This window comes from Postia placenta, assembly GCF_002117355.1.
Source record: "Postia placenta MAD-698-R-SB12 unplaced genomic scaffold POSPLAscaffold_26, whole genome shotgun sequence".
Lineage (NCBI taxonomy): Eukaryota > Fungi > Basidiomycota > Agaricomycetes > Polyporales > Adustoporiaceae > Rhodonia > Rhodonia placenta.
The window spans coordinates 50,169-69,414 of record NW_020169857.1 but is presented as its reverse complement, the minus strand read 5'-3'; the positions used below and the strand labels follow the sequence as shown (position 1 = coordinate 69,414).

At 53.6% G+C, this 19,246-nt stretch overlaps 7 protein-coding genes across 7 annotated transcripts in view; 3 read left to right on the top strand and 4 right to left on the bottom strand.

Annotated features, from left to right (window-relative positions):
• Positions 1 to 2,694, bottom strand: part of POSPLADRAFT_1160806 (hypothetical protein) — a gene marked incomplete at both ends in the record, with an annotated part of 7,146 nt that extends 4,452 nt beyond the window's left edge. The window contains 5 exons of the mRNA XM_024487599.1: positions 1,216 to 1,241; positions 1,323 to 1,443; positions 1,502 to 1,660; positions 1,721 to 1,880; positions 2,663 to 2,694. Of these exons, the coding sequence (XP_024332970.1) occupies positions 1,216 to 1,241; positions 1,323 to 1,443; positions 1,502 to 1,660; positions 1,721 to 1,880; positions 2,663 to 2,694 (498 nt within the window). The remainder of the gene's footprint in view (positions 1 to 1,215; positions 1,242 to 1,322; positions 1,444 to 1,501; positions 1,661 to 1,720; positions 1,881 to 2,662) is intronic.
• Positions 2,695 to 4,042: 1,348 nt separating this feature from the next.
• Positions 4,043 to 6,615, bottom strand: POSPLADRAFT_1160786 (carbohydrate-binding module family 43 protein; the record flags this gene model as incomplete). Its single annotated transcript, XM_024487596.1, has 3 exons — positions 4,043 to 5,203; positions 5,926 to 6,235; positions 6,455 to 6,615. The coding sequence occupies 3 exons, from the start codon at positions 6,613 to 6,615 to the stop codon at positions 4,043 to 4,045; spliced, it is 1,632 nt and encodes a 543-aa protein (XP_024332969.1).
• A 1,349-nt stretch (positions 6,616 to 7,964) lies between these two features.
• Positions 7,965 to 8,706, bottom strand: POSPLADRAFT_1042048 (hypothetical protein). The gene has a single exon (XM_024478023.1). It carries the CDS (start codon positions 8,516 to 8,518, stop codon positions 8,360 to 8,362), a length of 159 nt encoding a protein of 52 aa, XP_024332968.1. The 5' UTR covers positions 8,519 to 8,706; the 3' UTR covers positions 7,965 to 8,359.
• Positions 8,707 to 9,168: 462 nt separating this feature from the next.
• POSPLADRAFT_1050885 (hypothetical protein) lies at positions 9,169 to 10,141 on the top strand (the record flags this gene model as incomplete). Its single annotated transcript, XM_024480093.1, has 4 exons — positions 9,169 to 9,371; positions 9,576 to 9,735; positions 9,796 to 9,954; positions 10,013 to 10,141. The coding sequence occupies 4 exons, from the start codon at positions 9,169 to 9,171 to the stop codon at positions 10,139 to 10,141; spliced, it is 651 nt and encodes a 216-aa protein (XP_024332967.1).
• A 773-nt stretch (positions 10,142 to 10,914) lies between these two features.
• On the top strand, positions 10,915 to 13,468 carry POSPLADRAFT_1160819 (hypothetical protein; the record flags this gene model as incomplete). Its single annotated transcript, XM_024487601.1, has 11 exons — positions 10,915 to 11,248; positions 11,310 to 11,386; positions 11,517 to 11,695; positions 11,755 to 11,812; positions 11,867 to 11,935; positions 11,998 to 12,048; positions 12,101 to 12,433; positions 12,491 to 12,597; positions 12,657 to 12,809; positions 12,927 to 13,214; positions 13,381 to 13,468. The coding sequence occupies 11 exons, from the start codon at positions 10,915 to 10,917 to the stop codon at positions 13,466 to 13,468; spliced, it is 1,737 nt and encodes a 578-aa protein (XP_024332966.1).
• A 574-nt stretch (positions 13,469 to 14,042) lies between these two features.
• On the bottom strand, positions 14,043 to 16,671 carry POSPLADRAFT_1160762 (hypothetical protein; the record flags this gene model as incomplete). The annotated part of the gene is made up of 5 exons (XM_024487594.1): positions 14,043 to 14,564; positions 14,631 to 14,783; positions 14,837 to 15,021; positions 15,079 to 16,447; positions 16,513 to 16,671. The coding sequence occupies 5 exons, from the start codon at positions 16,669 to 16,671 to the stop codon at positions 14,043 to 14,045; spliced, it is 2,388 nt and encodes a 795-aa protein (XP_024332965.1).
• Positions 16,672 to 17,349: 678 nt separating this feature from the next.
• POSPLADRAFT_1050883 (hypothetical protein) lies at positions 17,350 to 19,179 on the top strand (the record flags this gene model as incomplete). Its single annotated transcript, XM_024480092.1, is given in 8 exon segments — positions 17,350 to 17,477; positions 17,565 to 17,718; positions 17,738 to 17,877; positions 17,930 to 18,247; positions 18,398 to 18,537; positions 18,587 to 18,729; positions 18,761 to 18,926; positions 18,989 to 19,179. The coding sequence occupies 8 exon segments, from the start codon at positions 17,350 to 17,352 to the stop codon at positions 19,177 to 19,179; spliced, it is 1,380 nt and encodes a 459-aa protein (XP_024332964.1).
• Positions 19,180 to 19,246: the final 67 nt, after the last annotated feature.

Below are 19,246 nucleotides of genomic sequence, written 5' to 3'. Positions count from 1 at the left end.
AACAAAGGCATACCTGAGCTTGTAAAATACTTGAAAGGCCACACAAAAAGTATCTATGCCAAACTCAGCCTGTAAGTTTATGACCAAATGAAGTATCATGTGGAAAGCATCATAATGAAAGCTGCAACTTCTCCTTTCAGTACCTGTGGCATCCTCATGATGTTACTGGAGGGGTATATCTCATGGAATACTTAGGTTGCTGGTGGATATAGTATATGAGACTTATCTAAGATGCTTGAAACAAGTAAACTTGAGATTCTGTAGCAGACCACAATGTAGCGTCCACCAGTCTCGAGCACGACCTGCTAGGTGTGAGTACCGGATTTGGAAAGCGATCAAAGATCGCATCATTTCTAGGTACCAGAAGCAACCTGTGACCGTTACATTCCGGCGCTTGTGGGGCGCTTAAGCCAGGGGGGGGTGCGCCTATCTAACTGCCCCAGACCCCCTTTTCGCGGTGGTGGGGTGCGGATACGGGGGGATGGGTACGAGACAAGTGCGACTGTCGTTTAGTCGCATGATGCCAGTCGAAACGACTACAAACGACGACGACTGTTCCCACAGTGGCAACTATTCCCACGACCATTCAGCCACACCTGAGGGAGATTTGGCCACAAAATAATGTACACAACAGGATGTGATGGTAGCAAGATATGTAAAAGAAAATACATGTATATTCTATTAGCAGGACTCAGCACTCAGTCAATACTATCTTCTGCATCGAAGATGAGAAGTCAAGAAGCTCATACAACTCAACTTCATCCTGCAAATATGTCCAAGCCTCTTTTCCATCCTTGCGGCATCTTGAAGTCGAATAGATCTCTCAATGACAGAGAGAGGCAGCCAAGTAAAGTCATTGGGCCCCTCATCCACGCCTTGATCCGGTGCCTCATTGGGACTCTTCGGGCGCCTGCGTACCAGAATTGCGCACGTGAATATCGGGCCGTGTCTGCTCAGGCCGTGGGAAAAGTCGCCGCGACTTTTCGACTGTCGTACAGTCGTCGATTAATCGCCCCAGTCGTGGGAACGACTGGGACGACTGGCAGACAACTGGCCCAACACTGATTGGGAGCCCTTTTTTGTCCTAAATCCCGTGCCATCGGGTGGCTCTCTGTGCCTGTGCTCTTAACCTCTGCCATCGATGTTGACTCGCCTCTGTCGTTGTTGTCGAACAGAACACAGCATCTTCTCACCTCTCGTTCATAGCTAACATACCCCTTTCTCACTGCGTCGTGGATCCGCTACGCACGATTACTCGCTACATCTACATTGTTTGCTATACATCGACGCCCACCTCTCCCTAACCGGCCACGCTCAGAAACTGGTGTCCATGGGCTCAGGTGCGTCGTCGTTCATCTGCGCCATTCCAAAATCCAGCTGAAGCATATTCTCTGTCATCAGGTCCATCAAGGTGTCCCCCGACAGCATGGTCTGGCCAGCAGCCTATGCAACATAGGTCAACACCTTGACAAGTCTCTCTACCACCAATGGAAGGACATACATCTGGCGTCACGCCTGCCATCGCCCGCTCAAACCAGCACGACGCAAATCCTTCCTTTGCTGCATCTGCCGCTAGACTATATTCATGTGAAGGAAGGCCGACGATGTTCATGATGGCTGTACATGGGGCAAGCACCGCGTCGATGTTACCTTTGGCTGCCTGGATTGTGTGTTGGTGAGTGCCCAGGATTATACGGTATCATGGTTGGACGTAGCTTACTGTGCAACCGTCGTTCGTCGTATTATCTTGGGGACTCCAGTCCATGGAGCCATCGCATTCGAAGGTGCCGATGTTGTCGACCTGCATTGGCTCAGGTCGCGCTTCGTGAGCGCCGTCCCAATCGACGACCATTGGTTCTGTCGTATCCATGAAATCGGCACTGTGGTTGGATGTTGAGATTGGGATTGGCAAAACAGTTATTGTGATGAAGGTGTGTCATGAACAAGTGTGTCTGGGTATGCGATTGACTCGGCGGAGACAGTTCAGAGTCGAGTGTGGGGGTTGCGGCTGGTGCCTAAATGGCTGCCTCGTGCCCTGCTCACCATTGTCGCTGTTTCCCGAACCCACGCGTGGGCAGAGACACAATGCAGCCCCTCGTGAGAGATCATCGGATGAATCGTCACGAATGTCCGTAATCCGAGCTGCTACGGTCTGCGATCTCTCGCTGTATTCGATTCGTGCAGAATTTGTCATTGCGATGTGGGTGTCGCTGGACTTCTCATGGTGTCAAGGACTGTCGCTGGATAGTCGGCTGCAAGAATGGTCCATCGGGCGTCGACGGCCATGCAGCGAGGACAAAATCACTTCTACTCCTGGCTACGACCTACACGTGTTAATGGAGTGCGGGCTGCCAATGCGATGCTGGTCACACTCGTGACGCTACCACTGGTGTACCTTCCGACATCTCGGCGTCCTGCCTCGCCTTGTCCTGAGCTACTCTTCACTCAACTCTAGAGGTCCGCGCCTGGACTCGCATCCGATTGAGCATTTTGAGATGTTCGAAGGTGGAAATGGTACTCCCTCGATTTACCATCTGGCCACTTTAAGGTCTCCGCGACTCCAACAACCTCCACAATACCTCGCGGATGTACAGCTGTGTGGACAGTTCGTCTTGCATGGAATCGCTCTTTCAGAGGACGCATCTCTTCACACCGAGCATACTTGGAATATGCGACTCGTTTGACTAGGTTCATGTGAAGGTTGTTAGATGTTTTGACCGATAGCTGTGCATGATCTCGTCCCCCTTCAATCTTATCCTTGTTTGTAGCGTATTACTCCGCAAATGATCACCGTTCAAACAAGAAGCGACACCCATCAGATGGACGGCTTTATAGGTTGCAGTAAGCGTTCTACGGCATAAATACGCCAGTAACTCATCGTGTGCGCGTAAAGCCTCATGACGGTACACCCACATACATAAAGAACTCGTCTATGCCGCCATCCTGAAGCTAATAAATGCAATGATCACCATGAACTAAGTGACATCGCTCCCTTCCGTTCTAGTTGTGCGCACGATATTTCGGCAATGGATCACGGGAAAGTAGCTCGCCCAGTGCTAACGGTGAGGACGCGTCAGATGATATGGCGTCTGAGGCAAAGGCATAGACTACTGAAAGGACAACGTTTGAGGACCCTCAGACCATCGCGAGCACAGGGGGGCTTTTAGAACCATCGGGCCCTGGCCTCACCCCCAAGGAGGTGGTCGAACGTGGTCATGGGGTACCTGCATACGAGGCTTCCTGACTATCTAGTGTCATGCCAGGAACGACAGGTCAGATGCATGGGGACCGAGGACGGCCGCAATCTCGGACAAAATCTCGGACATTAGGAAAAGTCATCTTCCGGTTCGTCGATGTACTCCCATCTCGCTGTCAAGGTTCCACTGCGTCCACCTCGTCTATAGCTGTTGCATCATCTACCGAAGGCGACCTGGCGATATCGCATCAAACCGAACAGCAACGACACGAGCTATCCGTTTGTTCATTGGGGACCACCAGTCCACTCACGATAGCAGGCGCACGACCTTATGACTTGCGCCTAAATGACGTCGTCGGTTGAGATACGCGCGCGTAAAAGTACCGTACCAAGAGAGCCCAAGACATCGGGAACGACCCTTACATTGCCCCCGCTGACGCAGCTGGAGCGGGAAATATGTTGTCAACCTTCGAACGCAATGCCGCAGAGCACTCACGCGCCGGGTAAACCGGATAGCCCAGGCACATAGGTTAATCCAAGCAAGGAGCGAGATGCGATTGCAACGAATGTCGGAGCACTTAACAGCACAGACAAATTAAAGGAACGCTAACTAAGCACAGGAGAGAACAACAACAGAAAGCAGCCACCGCGACACGTACGTAAGGGTGTATGTATTCGTCCGTGGGCAAGTCCGCAGTGAATGATGCAGCTAGTAAATGGTAACAGATGTCCGTATGGCGCGCGACCATAGCATATTCATCGTCCTGCGTCATCCTCCCAGAGGGTGCCAGCGCAGTACGGTCGTCTTTTCAGCATCGTGACGGAGCAAGGACAGATAAACGGCGTCTAGAACACGACCGCCATCGCGCCGCCTACCAGGCCGAGCAGCACGCTCGAGAACAGCGCGACCGGCGGCACCTGAATCGCGATCGCCGCACCGCTCTTGCCGTCCGAGCTTCCGCTCGCCTGGCCCGTGCTTGTCACCAGCGGTTTCGTCGTCGCACCCGCCACCGTCGTCGTCGCGCTGGGAATGCCCGTGCTGCTCGCGAACGCGTCTTTCTGGATGCACGCGCTCGTCGCGCTCGCGGCTGCGGCCGAGTTCGTCACGCCCGACACCGACGTCGTCGTCGCGAACGACCACTGGCACGCCGTCGCCGCGCGGCCCTGCGCGTTGTAGTACACGTCCATCGCGATGTTCAGCTGCTGCAGCGGGTTGCACATGGACAGGTCGCCGTACGTGCCCGTCGTGCCGTTGCCCGAGATGCTGGCGCACGCCGAGGCGGACGTCCCGCAGATCTCACCGATTGCCGTGCCGATGGCGTCGTCGCCGAGCGAGTATGTGGATATGCACGTGAGCGAGCTCGCCACGCAGTCGCACTCGCCCGAGTTGGGCGTCGGCGGGAGCGCAGTCGCGACCGGCCAGCTCGCGTTGGATTGCGGGCACGATACAGGGAGCGAGACTGAGGGCGTGTACGAGGATATCGCAAGCGACGAGCCTGTCGCGGTTGTGTATTGCGACTTGAGGTTGTTGAAGTCCGTCAGAGTCGCCACGGAGCTGCCGTCCGACGAGATATTCACGAGACCGTAGTTGTTGCCCTGCTCGACGTATTCGTAGATGATACCGCCCGACCAGACATCGCTCATGTCGGAGCTGTACAGTACAGGGACATCCTGGAACGTGCGTGGCTCAACGGCATTGCAACCGTACTCGGAGAAGAATGCGGGAACGCCAAGGTTCTGGAGCTCCTCTGTGCGCGCTTGGTAGCCGGACACCGTGAATGAGCTATTGCCACACCATTCGTAGATGTTGAGGCCCCAGTAGTCGAAAATGGATGACGTGTCCTCGTCGCACGCGAGATAGTATGGGAGCGCAACACGTGAGTTTGGCGAGTCTGTCGCGGTGTACCCAACAAGTTGACTGTAGTTGTGGGCTCCCATATACGATTTAATATCGCGCACCGCAGCCTTGATGTACGGCGCTGCGTCGTCGTTCGGAAGAGAACTTATCTATTGTGGCATGATTAGCATACCATATTCAATGAGCCAAATTCGATGGATAGAAACATATGTAGCCAGGAAGAGAGATTTTAAAAACCGAAGTCCGGTATGCAAACGTCGTAATGAATTTACCTACGACCCTCAGCAATATAAAATAAATGAGGCTCTGTCAAAGACAAGGTTGTTGTATAGTTCCCAAGACGTCCTTGTTCAGGATTATGATCATCGGACGTCCAGCATCACTTCCGCAGAGCGAACTTGACTCGCAAGCCAAGAACGAAGTGAAGTGATGGCCTATTACGACATGATAGCGACAGCGAACATTCACCGGTGAACAGCAAGTGCCATGCCGAGTAATCATCTTAACTGCCAACACTGCCAAAAAGCAAACGAGGCCAATATTCGCAGCGAGGCCGCGTAGAGTAAAGGATTGAACTCGTACGGCGATTATATCCCGCAACCCTAGTTGCATATTGCATGACATGATGCAGTTTGGGGTCTCGGCGTGACGTCAATCAAAACGAAGGCGATGTAGCCGACGACAGCTCCACGACATGCCTTGTCCACCGCATGGCCCGAAGCCGTCGCGGTCCCGAGTCCCTCGCGAACACCAAGGGTGAAACTGTCGATTTCATGTCCGGGAAGAAATAGGCCAACGGCGCTCCCTCCGAAAGTGTGGGGACGCATCTGGGCCCCGAGACAAAAATAGCCAGCCAAAAATAGACACTCACAACTTCGTTACCAATTGTGAAACCAAAGACGTTTTCATAACTACCGAAGGCCTCGACGGTGTTGATGAAGTCCGTCAGGAGCTCTACATTCCAGGATGGTGAAGTACTGCTGAGGGCGGCGTACGGGGTGGCAAGGTCGATGGCGACGTAGATGCCGGCGGAGTTGAGCGCCTCCATACAGGTGCTATGATCGAGGGATGAGTTGACCTGGTATACGCGGAGGATGTTGACGTCGAGTTGCTTGAAGTAAGGAATGTCGCGCGTGCAGCCGGCGCCATTGGCGAGGGGGTCAAGCTTGCTGACTTGGCCGCTCTCCTCGACCGAGGTGGATTGGCCGGAACCGTAATTACCTGGGATGGGTCAGCGGCTGCATTGGGGCGGCAATGATGAAACCTTGTTATATCGCATGGCTTCTGAACGGAAAAATGAACGAGCTTCGCTCGCACCCCCCGCGAGCACCTCTGCTCCGCTTAGCCTTCCCCGCGCCGCGAGATTGCGCAGTGAAAAGCCGTGCGACATGACGAAGCACATAAAGAAATAGGACTTACTAGCATAGGCAAGGCCCTTAAGATAAAAACGTTCGCCGGTGGTACTGTCGAAAAGGAAGCTGCCCTTCTTGACGATGGGGGCGAGAGCCGTGGCGTATGGGACGCAGACGGCTGCCGCAAGGGCAAGGAGGGGGGCGAACATGGTCGTAGTGGCTGCGGGTAGAGGCGGTCAGTCGCCCCCGGGCAGTGCCTTTATGAACGCGGGGAATCTTCCGGGCGCCCGCAGGCGCTCGTCATGCTCTTCGCTAAATCAGGCATCTTCCATCAATATTGGCAAGCGCCCGTGCTACTCGCCTCAGTCCCCCGAGGTTTGATTCCGCGCTGGGAACACGCACGGCCGCAGCGACGCTGTGTACCCAAAATAGCGCAGAAACTGTATTATACAGTCTCTATGTCTACCGCGAGCACTAACCTGCATGGCCGGCACTTGTTGTCAACGTTCCCTCTGGCGGCTGCGGTGGAGCTCTCTTAAAATAGGTGAGAACATAGCGCTGCCCCGTCTCCTGGCATCATCAAGCATGTCCTAGCCGCGGCCGTCGCCAACCCCCAAGGTGCCCGCCGCAAGAAACCAATGCACGATACGCGATGGAGCGTGCGCACGAACCCCCTGATCGGCCAGAAATCGCCGTGGACTTCAGCCTGCACCGGCCCCTGCTAGGCCCCGCGTCCGACTAGTCTCTCCGGAGCAGCCGGCCTTTGAACGAAATATACCAATGGTTCAATATTGGCAGATTCGACGCTGCTCCACTGCGCAGTCGCTTCCCGGACATACATACGTGCACACGAGCCGGGCTTTCCGAGGAAGACGACGTTGCTCAGGACTCCAGTGAGAACGACAGCCGACCATATCGCGCACATGCGAGCGCGATCACGTTGGGGTCGTCCTACATTCCCTCTAATACCGTCGGAAAATCCGCGACAGATGAAGAGCCTCCGTGTCGAGAACATGGCCTAGTGTGCGCTTCTTGTTCCGACTGTCTGGCCGGGCTCGTGGCAGACCACTGAGCGCCTTGGGACTAGATCGCGGTGGAACGCGCCGAAGATCGCGGTTGTTGAGGTTACAGTGTCTTCATCTCGCCACGCCGATCGCTCGGTGCGCGAGTCCTAGGCATCATACATCCATGGCTTCTGCACGGTGCACGCCCGCTATTCAGAAATCTACATCTTCGATTTGCAGCGAGTCGATGATGAACGTTGAACTGGGGCAAGATAAGCACGAGGCCCACAGTTACCACCCAATGATTGGCCGGTTGATATCGCGGTCACGTGAGCTGGTGAGGTTGGACGCGTCGACTTGTTCGTTCGGACGTGCACGCGGTCTTTCTCGCCGCAGTGCTCACATCGCGCTCATTCTTTCATGTTTTTGTCCATATGGAGGGAATTATATACCGTTCATACTTGAGACGTCCACAGGAAGACATTACATTCCTCGCAAAGAAGTTGATAGCATCCACTGCGCGAGGCTACTCGAGGATGAGGCCCTAAGAAAATGGCTGCCAAATTCGTTACAAGTCACTGTGAATGATTTTCGGAAGCTCGTGGGCGGAACTGAACTGTCGTCCGATGTACATTGTAGAAGAGAGGGTGGCCGGTATCAATGTGTTCCAGGGGAAACAAAGCAAGACAAGAGCAGGAGACATGTTATCGATTTGTAATGTATTCTGCGCGGAGGAAGAGTGCTACCTACAAATTCCTTCGGACACGCCAGGGCCGGAGGGAGAGCGCTTGTGAGCTCTAGGCTAAGGGCCTTGCCCTTGCTTGGTGTCGACTTCAAGAGCGCTTGGGGGCTTATCGGTGTTTCCGTCCAATCTCCCAACAAATGGGAACACCGCTATAACGGCTCGAACACCACAAGCTTCTCGGCCACAGACACGAGAGCGGTCATATCAAGGGGCTAGATCATCGAGTGCACGACATAAATGATGAACCTCGAGCATAGTCTGTTCTGGTTCATGATCGTTTTCGTCTGCTGTCACGCGCGATGGGACAGACATTTGGTATCTAAGCCACTCCACTTCGTCGACGATGCGGGGTACACTGTCCATCTCTTTCTGTGCAAACACGGAACGGTGAGGGAAAGGGTGCAACCCAACGGCTGTATATGCGCGAAAAATCTGGATCGGTAACATGAAGGCGGAGCGAGATGAGTTTATGGAAGATGCGACAACTTTGTCGCCGCACCACCATCAAAAATGCTTCCCGGAGATGGAGGGCAATCTGCCGACTTACGTGCTTACGATAGAGTGTATACAACAACCTTCACGTTGATCCAGGTCAAAACGAGTCGCATATTCCAAGTATGTTCGCTGTGACGAGTGAAATGCGCCATCTGAAAAAGCGACTCAACGCAAGACACTGCTGACTCGCACGCTGTCCACACATCTGTACATCCGAGAGGTATTGTCGAGTCTGTTGGATTCGCGGAGACCTCATAGTGACCAGATGGCAACTTGAGGGAATGCCACTTCCGCCGTCAAGCATGTCAGAAAGTTCTGTCGGGAGCGAGTCCAATCCAGGCGCAGATCACTAGAGCCGAGTGAAGAGTAACCCAGGGCAAGGCGAGTCAGGATGAAGACGAGTCGAAAGGTACACCAGTGGTAGCGTCACGAGTGTGACCAGCATCGCATTGGCAGCCCGCACTCCATTAACACGTGTAGGTCGTAGCCAGGAGTAGAAGTTATTTTGTCCTCGCTGCATGGCCGTCGACGCCCGATGGACCATTCTTGCAACCGACTATCCAGCGACAGTCCTTGACGCAATGAAAAGTCCAGCGACACCCACGTCGCAACGACAGATCCTGCACGAATTCGAATATAGCTGGAGATCGCAGACCGTAGCAGTTCGAATGACGGACATTCGTGACGATTCATCCGATGATCTCTCACGAGGGGCTGCATTGTGTCTCTGCCCACGCGTGGGTTCGGGAAACCGCGACAATGGCGAGCGGGGCACGAGGCAGCCAATTAGGCGCCAGCCGCAACCCCCACACTCGACTCTGAACTGTCTCCGCCGAGTCAATCGCATACCCAGACACACTTGTTGATGACACACCTTCATCACAATAACTGTTTTGCCAATCCCAATCTCAACATCCAACCACAGTGCCGATTTCATGGATACGACAGAACCAATGGTCGTCGATTGGGACGGCGCTCACGAAGCGCACCCTGAGCCAATGCAGGTCGACAACATTGGCACCTTCGAATGCGACGGCTCCATGGACTGGAGTCCCCAAGATTATACGGCAGATGATGGTTGCACTGTAAGCGACATCCAACCATGATACCGTATAATCCTGGGCACTCACCAACACACAATCCAGGCAGCCAAATCTAACATCGACGCGGTGCTTGCCCCATGCGCGGCCATCATGAACATCGTCGGCCTTCCTTCACATGAATATAGTCTAGCGGCAGATGCAGCAAAGGAAGGATTTGAGTCGTGGTGGTTTGAGCGGGCGATGGCAGGCGTGACGCCAGATGTATGTCCTTCCATTGGTGGTAGAGAGACTTGTCAAGGTGTTGACCTATGTTGCATAGGCTGCTGGTCAGACCATGCTGTTGGGGAACACCTTGATGGACCTGATGACAGAGAATATGCTTCAGCTGGATTTTGGAATGGCGCAGATGAACGACGACGCACCTGAGCCCATGGACACCAGTTCTTGAGCGTGGCCGCCTAGAGAGAGGTGGGCGTCGATGTATAGCGGACAATGTAAATGTATCCAGTAATCGTGTGTAGTGGGTACACGACGCAGTGAGAAAGGGGTATGTTAGCTATGAACGAGAGGTGAGAAGATGCTGTGTTCTGTTCGACAACAACGACAGAGGCGAGTCAACATCGATGGCAGAGGATAAGAGCGCAGGCGCAGAGAGCCACCCGATGGCACGAGATTTAGGACAAAAGAGGATTTCCCAATGTGAAAAAGTGGCAAAAGCGGTGGCGAGTGGCTGACGATCGGCCGATTCGAGGCGCTCGATCCTTCTCCTTCCAGTCGATCAGCCTCGTCAGACCTCATCGCCCAACTGAGACGACTATTTGAGTGAATTCTCGAGCGATAAATAAGTTGTGTCCTGCTCGAGTTGCCACAGTGACTTCGAGATCATCAGACTCAGGATAGAGTAGGCCACAACCTTTGGATGGTGCTAGCCCCCTTCATCTTCGAACACGCAGATATTGTTACGTCTTTGTAACATTGCAGACTGAGGACAACGGTGGTTCTGTGGGACGAGCCGTGCATACGCGGATTCCCGTCTATGAATGTCAAGAGTTCTTTCCGCCAATACACACGACGGGCCGGTCCTGAGAATATACACCTCATGATGTGCGCATGACCACGCCCACCAACTTCCTCGGGGTCGACGTATACACATAAAGCGTGAGGACAGACATAGGTCGGTACAGGTCACCATCTGTCTACAGCTTTGCAGACCACATCGTCATGTTCTCATACTGTCTCCTTGCTAGCATATGTTTCGCCTATATTGCGCACGGGGTGCACGCATTGCCGTCCTACTCTAACAATGCGTCTGGCCCATCGGGTCCGATGGTTGATGTGGGATATGCAGCATTCCTGGGCAACGATTCTATCCCTGGGTTTCCCGGAATTGAGTTCTTTGGCGGTATACGCTACGTGCAGCCGCCGCTCGGTGAGCTGCGGTTCCGTGCCCCACAACGGCTCGATGAGACTGTGGGTCCGCATAATGTGACGGATGCCCGGGATTGGGGCGACATATGCATGCAAGAGCCCGCACAGGTTGGGTTCGGGTCGGAAGGTCTGTGGACTTGAAATTCGGTCTGCGACAGCCAGAGCTGAGCTTGCGTCGGTATTTGCAGACTGTCTGACCCTTAATGTGTGGAGATCAGCCGGGACACAAGCAGGTGATAATGTTCCTGTGGCTCTGTACATCCATGTACGCAATTGCATGTCTGCGCAAGGCGGCAGAGCTCACATGACGTCATGTAGGGCGGAGGGAACTATGCGAATGCATGTAGTGCGCTCACGTGAGGTCTGAGACTGGGCTAACATATGGATACTCGCAGAGCGCACAGGGCTTTCCGATGAGCAGCTGGGTGAATGAGACAGGCGGCGCGATGATGGGCGTCAATATCCAGTACCGGCTAGGGATGTTTGGGTTTCTTGCGTCGGCGGCCGTGCAAGAGGACGGGGACATGAATGCTGGTCTGCTTGATCAGCGTGCAGCGTTCGATTGGGTGAGACGGTATGTGGGATTATCGTCGAGGATGGCGATCGTAAGGCATGGCTGACTGTTCGTGGCAGACACATCTCGAGGTTCGGCGGGGACCCCGGCAGGATAACTGTCAGTGGACAGAGCGCGGTACGTCTTATTATTTTCTGTATTTGTTGCACCATGTACTGACCAACCGTGCAGGGCTCTGCAGACATAGTGCATCAGATGGTGTCGTACGGAGGGCAAGGCGAGCCACCATTTCAGGCTGCAGTAAGCATGACGGATTTGTATACTGGTGCATGAATGACTGGTGTTGATTATGCGACGACCAGATTGCTCAGAGTATCGGGATGGACCCGCTTCCAATCGCTGAAGAATACGAGGTGAGTCCACAAGGACGAGGCGCTCGTTGGTCGACTCATGGGCTGCATTAAGCACTGCTTCGCGAATGTCAGTGCGTCCGTCGGATGCCTCTCTCCGACGAACACGTCACAGTCCATCATGGGCTGCCTTCGCGCGGCACCGCTATCCGCTCTCGTTACGGCAATCAACAGCAGACCATCGAGCTGCGGCTTCCTGCCCGTCGTCGATGGGACGATACTGCCTGCGCTTCCGTCACAGCTGATTGCGACAGGCAGGTTCCATAGGATGCCGTTCGTCGGTGGGCATGTCACAGACGACGGGTCGATCTTCGTCGGTGATCCCGCGAACTTTGTGAACACGACGGATGGATTCGTCGCGTCCATCATGAAGCGATATACATTGCTGGTGCGCCTACGTGCTTCCCAATTAGCTACGCTACGCTCATCATGACGATACCTGCAGTCCAACACCACCATTGCGCGGATGATCGAACTGTATCCGTTGAGCGACTTTCCGTCGCAATGGGAGCGGGCGAAGAGGGCGTTCGGAGACACGGTGTTCACGTGCATGTCAGTAGCGTTTCGCAGTTGCCTCGCGACTCGCATGATAGCCAATTGGCGTTCGACAGGGACTGGATCATCGCGCAGAAGCTGATGTCCGAGGGTAGAACGGACGCGTACAACTACCGGTTCAACACTCCAGATCCGGTGCAGCTTGCGGCGAACCCATGGGAAGGTGTGATGCACACGTCGGAGCTGTTCTTCCTGTTCCAGGGTGCGTCGTTGTCCGTGTTCCCTCTGTGTGCAGTCCGCGTCTGATGGGTGTGCATGTCGTCCAGGGACAAAGTGAGTTCTTGCATGAAGCCTGTTGTCCGTGTCCCATAACAAGTCGCGAATAGTTCTGGTCCCTCGCCGACGACTCCTATAGCGCTGTTTGCGCCATTCAACGCGTCGGAGAAGGTGCTTGCGACGGAGACGATAGGGTACTGGACGAGCTTCTCTCGTGCGTTCAGTCCTAACACATTCAAGCCGCTTGGATCGTCGCCGGAGTGGCTCACGGCAGACAGTGGACGGCTTGTGATAGAGGAGGGCGGCGTGAATGGGACTGGTTCGTACATGGAGGAGAGGTCCCAAGCATACGAGGAGAGATGTGCATTCTGGATGGAAGTTGGCACAGAGACGAGGGTGTAAGCATGGGTGGGATGTGATGAATACACTGAGACTCTGTGTGGTTGAGAGTACGAGACATGGTTGCACGGAGAGTTCAGCGTTCAGTGCTGAATGACAAGCGTCATGACCGTGATGTGTCCATGTCGCCTTTTCATTCATAACTTTATTACCAGTAGTATACAGCTCTGGGTCGTATACGATGGACTGCATAATCTGCTCTGCAGATATGCGAGGATGTGTCAAGGATGCGTACATGGCACAGACACTTTGATGCAGTTGCGCAAATAATGGATAGTAGAGACGGCTTCAAAGAGGGGTTATGCCAAAATCATGCAAATCTCGCACGGCACGCTGTCCCGCACACCATGATGCTGTTGTATATGTAGCATCATGTGTGATCGCATTAGTTCGAAGCTGCATATTATCCGGACAGTCTGCTAGCCTCACCAACATAACTTTCAGACGTCAGGATTCGAGCACCAAGTAAACAATTAACTCATGGATAACGCAGGAATTTCGAAGAATACAAGAACAAAGTGATAAAGCGGTTCGTCCGTAATCTAGCGCAATAGAGATAGATTTGCAGAAATCCGCGGCGAGCCTGCCAGTTATATCAACCAGCAGTAGAGTGTCCGAATGAATTCAATATCTTTAGTATGAGCCCGTCCGCCGAACGATGCTCATGCCTCGTGTCGACGTTCCATGATTGTCCACTCACATCGCTTGATAGACACTACAGCCTTGTCTTCAGCCATCTTGATGACTGGCAGCCTGGGATCCTGCGGCAATCGGTGGCCCATGGTCGCCTCGTTCTCAGGAATTGTGTCGAGTGTGTGCAATGGCTATCAGTTCGTCCTCGTGGCCCTGGGTTTCTTCGCAAGTGGTTGCTCCTCGTCTGCATCTTCAAGCTCTTCCGAGTGTCGTTTTGAACCAGCACTTTGTCGAGAGAAGGTAGAGGACACAGAGTCTATGGATTGATCAATTTCCGCGAACTGCACAAATTTGTCGTCCTTTTTGTCGGGGTAGCATTGGGCATGCCCACAAAGAGCCATCTTGAAAGCATCAACGATTTGCTTGTGGGTCAAAAATGGCGGGTCTCGGACAGTCTTGGCCGCAGTTGGAGCACGCTCGTGCTTGTGAATGCCCTTGACCCCCACGGAATCTCTGAAACCGGATATGTCATAGTCCCTGAACGTATAGAAACTTGCAGGAGCGGATGCGTTGTTAGGGACTAGTCCGGCGTATGGTGTAAGATCGGTGGCGTTGTACTGAGCTTTGCACAATCTCGCTAGATTGTAAAGCAGATCCTTTAGGGCGGACACCTCAGACAGATGTGCGGACGGAATGCCGCTGAATATACAAAGAACCTTTGCGTGACCACCAGTCCGATTCTCTCGATCTCCTTTTTTGGGTGAGTCGAAAATGTTGCTTACATGCCCTTGTAGATCTTGATCATGTATGGTATTGTGGTACCGCAGACAGATCCAGTTGAGAACGTGCATGAATGATTCCAAGTCGTCGGCAATAGTGTGTTGTTTGATACCCGGCCTCAAGAGAAGCAACGCGGACATGAATTGCCATGTTCCCTGAGGCATCCCGAATCAACATGGCCATCAGCATAGATCAATATTCCACTCACTGAACGGTTGCTTTGCTTAGCGCCTTGCTTAAGCTCAGCGTCAAACTTGCAGAAATCCCAGTCAATGAGGATCCCTCTCTTCGTAACACCAGGAATCGGTGATCTGGGATCTGGGATCATGAGCATGTTTGCCGCGCTGATGTCCCCGTGCAGCACCCAAGCCTTTTCCCAAGCCTGCCGATGTGCTGTACGCAGGAAAATCAGCATATGCTCTGAAATATACACAATTAAGCGCGACATACCAACCACAGCGCCAAACATCACCGCCACCAAGTCTTTGCTGGTGGGATAGTCCAGGATGGACTCACCGATCTCTTCCATCACAAGCCGGCAATGGATGTATTCTGCATTGCCGTTGTGATCCTGAGCTAACGTTCGATGCAGAGTCCCGTCGGTATGCACGACATCGCCACCACAAATCGGCGTGGCGATGTTTCCGACACCATGCTCGTGCAAATGCTGATAGACCTTGATCTCCGAGTTTCCTGTGGAGACGCGCCAAGAGTCCTTGAAGTATACAAATTTGCCAGTCTTCATGTCGAACGCAAGATACCCTCTTGTGCCACGCCCGATAGGAGAGGTGCTCGAGAAGTCATGTTTGCAGATCAAGAAGCACCGATAATGTACAGCAGGGCGGTTACGAGGTTTCGAGGCGGCACGAGCTTTCGATGTAGTGCGAGCTGCCGAGGAAGTTTCAGGTCCAGAGAGATCAGGGTCCTCGGATAGTGAGCCGATATTAGCTACAGGCGAGGAAGACGGAGATACAGTGGAAGATGCAGAGTCAATATTCGTGCTAGCAGTACGCCATGCGTCCACAGATACAACGTCGTCCTCACGACACAGCACCTTGTAGACGGGCCAACCCTCGGTCATAGCCACGTTCAGGCGCTTCAGACGGTAGTCATCTTCAGGTATGGAGTCCTTTGCCTTTCGCATCAAGTCGATGTCCTTCTTGGTCGCACGCACAACGGTAGGGTCGTAGCCGCGTTGTTTGTGGCTCATCATGCTTAGTCGATACAGAAATGTCAGTAGCTTGTCCGCTTGATCGGGGTCTTTGAGATCGAGGGCTGTGGTAACAGCAGCACCAGCCCGGTCCCACCGCATGAGTCGCGCCTCGGTGCGAGTGATTGCGATCATGAAGAAGAATAGACGGTGTTGGCGCTGAAGAATTCTGGCAGCGTAGTCGGCAAGTTGGCCTACTGCGGCTTGCCTGTGGATGTCATCAGGAAGGAAATCGCGTTCATTGCCGAACCCGAACGCCGACTTCTGATGATCTGCCTTGAACTCCACGGGTACGCAGACCCGCGACCAACAGGTCCGAGCAAGATGACTGTCATCGTATTCCGATTCCTTGAGTGTTTTGATTCCGTCCTTCGAATTCTTGTATGTCTTTCTCTTGTCCCTCGCCTTCTTGAGTCCCTCAATGTCGTCCTTCGACAGGGTGTAGTCCTTGGCCGCTACTGGGTCCTTTGGATAGAGGACGACGTCAGGTCTCGTCTTACCACCTTGACCAAACCCCGTTGACTCTGTGGAATCCGGCACGTCTGCAGTGATCTTGGCTACGAGTCGTTGCGCACTACGCCTCTTGAGTGCAGGGCTTGCGACACGGATCTGCAAAGATAGTGTCAGCGACTCGCGGGCGGTATGCGCACGATAACATGCAGAGCAAGACGTACAAACTCTTCTGCCATTTCGCGCTCATTGAGATCAGGCTTTTCGAGCAACTGTGTATTGAATCTCAAGGGCTCCTTCCTAGCATTGTGTTTGAAGTCTTTACCAGGCACATGAGTCTCGAGGAATGCCTCAACCTGAACTTGGGCGAGGTGAATGTGCATGGCAGAGGACGTACATTAGACGCAAGGAGAAGGCAGACGCCACAAAAGGCCGCGTCGCAGCACGTGACCGTTCTTTGTGGCTCATCCACGGCGGCCTGCCTTGATTCAACACTTCGAAATCGAGAGTCCAGGTTCCGATGACATTTAATCACGCGCGCTGCACAGAGATACGCGCGGTTCGCTGAATTATCACTGAAGCAGATGGGCAGTTCATCGTAGGGAGTCAACGATGAGTGTCATGGTACTACTCTACATGTTGGAACTTCAATCCGGCGTCGTCTAGAATACCCGTGTGTTTTCCGTTTGTTTCTTCCTGATCTGCGCGCCGCGCCACATTTGGCTTGGCGCGCATGCCGCCTTTCGTGTAACAGAACACCCGCGTTTCTGTTCCTCTGCCGCCGTCCCTTACGATACGTGCCGGTACCTTACGCCCTAATTACTTATACGATACGCTTCGTGACCTGCACCCTCAGTCTTGCACGCACCCGCTCGCGCGCCGTACTGGGGTTTACGTCCGTCCGCTACAGGCGTAGGACAACGTTCGTGCGCTCGCTCTTACACTACACTCAGATCAATCGACCATTTCATTAGCCCATCGACATTGCACCTGTTGCTGTCACTCAGTCCAATCACGTACTATCTGGCCATCGACATCTGTGATTCTCGGTTACATGCAGAATGTCTCCCGATTGGTATACGCAGGCAGCGGACAACAACAATAACAACGACTCGCAACGTTTTACGGTCATTGAGGCAGAGCAGACAAGCACAGCATCTTCGTCGACGGACGCCTTGGCCGATGATCAGTGATCGTGCCTTCTGATTGGATGGTCTCCTATGATCCTCTGTCCTCTCCGCCCATGTCATATGGCCCACCTTTCTCTCGCCTCAAGGTCTTTCAAGGTGTCTATATCACTCAAAGTCTCGCCAATAAACACAGCGTTACCCAAAGCCTTCTCTGACGTGGCAGGCTTGACGCACGGATCTGGAATGACTGGGGCGTCACATGCTTCCACCAGCAGCGGCAAATCTTCGTCTGCAGGCTCTGTAAGCGGCTTCCCGGAAGAGGACTTGCGCCAAGGAGGGCACAATAACGCTAGATATTCCTGCGAGACTGGGGCAAGTTCTCGACAAAGGCAGATACTGCATCGTCAGAAAACTCGGATACGGACAATGCTCGAGCGTCTGGCTCGCGCGAGACAAAGGGTCAGTGAATGCATTTTAACGTCATGATTTTTATACACACGAAGGTTTCCAGGGAGGATCGCTTTGTATCTCTGAAGATCTTGACCTGCGAAGCGACCAAGGCACTTTCAGGCACATCACCATTGTCCGACGAGCTCGGTCTGCTGCAGAAGATAGCCGACGGTGACCAAGGGCATCCTGGATTCCGACATAACATCAAGTACTACGGCTCGTTTGAATTTCCGGGACCTCATGGCAAGCATCACTGTGTGATTACGGAGGTGCTTGGGTACAGCCTGGAGTATGTTCGCACACTGAACCCCAACGGAGACCGTCGTGTGCAGACGAGCACTGTCAAACGCGTCGTGAAGCACATCGTCCGAGGATTAGAGTATCTACATGATGTTTGTGGAATTGTGCATGCAGGTTGAGACACCGCGCTTGTGTAGAGCATGAATGGTAACGACTGACACCGACGACATTCCAGACATCAAACATGATAATATCCTCTTCCGGCCTGTCGATGTCGCAGCCGTTGTAGCACACGAGCTGTCGACGGACCCTTCAGCATGCTACGCAGTCCGCCTGTCGTGCCCATTGTGTCGCAAGTGCTTCCGCTATCCACGGAGCCGTCCATCCAGGAAGACCGCTTGGAGGCTGTGGTCTCCGACGTCGGACACTGTAAGTTACTTCCTCGACGACATCGCACTGCTTATGTGGATCCACCCAGCGCACTGGAGAGACCGCCACTTCCAAGAGATCATCCAGCCAGCGGCTCTGCGTGCACCGGAGGTGATCCTTGGCTACAGATGGGACACGCCTGCAGATATATGGAATCTAGGGTGCATTGTTTGTATTTCACATAATATCCCTGTGCGCGCGACTGACGACATGCGTGCGACAGGTGATGGAGCTTTTGATCGGGTTCTGGCTGTTCGAACCCAACAAGGAAAGCGGATGGGGTGTCGAGGAAGACCATCTCGTGCGCATGACGGAAGCGTTGGACACTCGCTTCGATGTCGAGTTTCTCAGCAAATGCATGCACAGGGACCAATTCTTCACCGCGGATGGTGCGTGATTTGGATGCACATATACGTCGTGCTTCTACTGACTTCCCCCTTACGCGGCGCAGGCAGTTTCGCTCATTTTGATGCGCACAAGGAGCCGACGTGGACCATTCGCAGGCTGCTAGAGACCTTCTCTCTCGAACAAGATGAGGCTGAGATTGTCGAGGCAGAGCGATTTATCCTCAGATGCCTACGGCTTGTTCCTGAAGAGCGTGCCACGGCCAAAGATCTTGCCAACAACACATGGCTAGAGTAGAGGGGATGGGACGAAAGAATTGTGGCCGCACGATATACACACAATGAAGCATGGAGAAGATCGTCGG

Bases quoted from the DNA above. Each gene is read 5' to 3' on its own strand.
- POSPLADRAFT_1042048 (XM_024478023.1), bottom strand. From the start codon at position 8,518: ATGGACAGTGTACCCCGCATCGTCGACGAAGTGGAGTGGCTTAGATAC.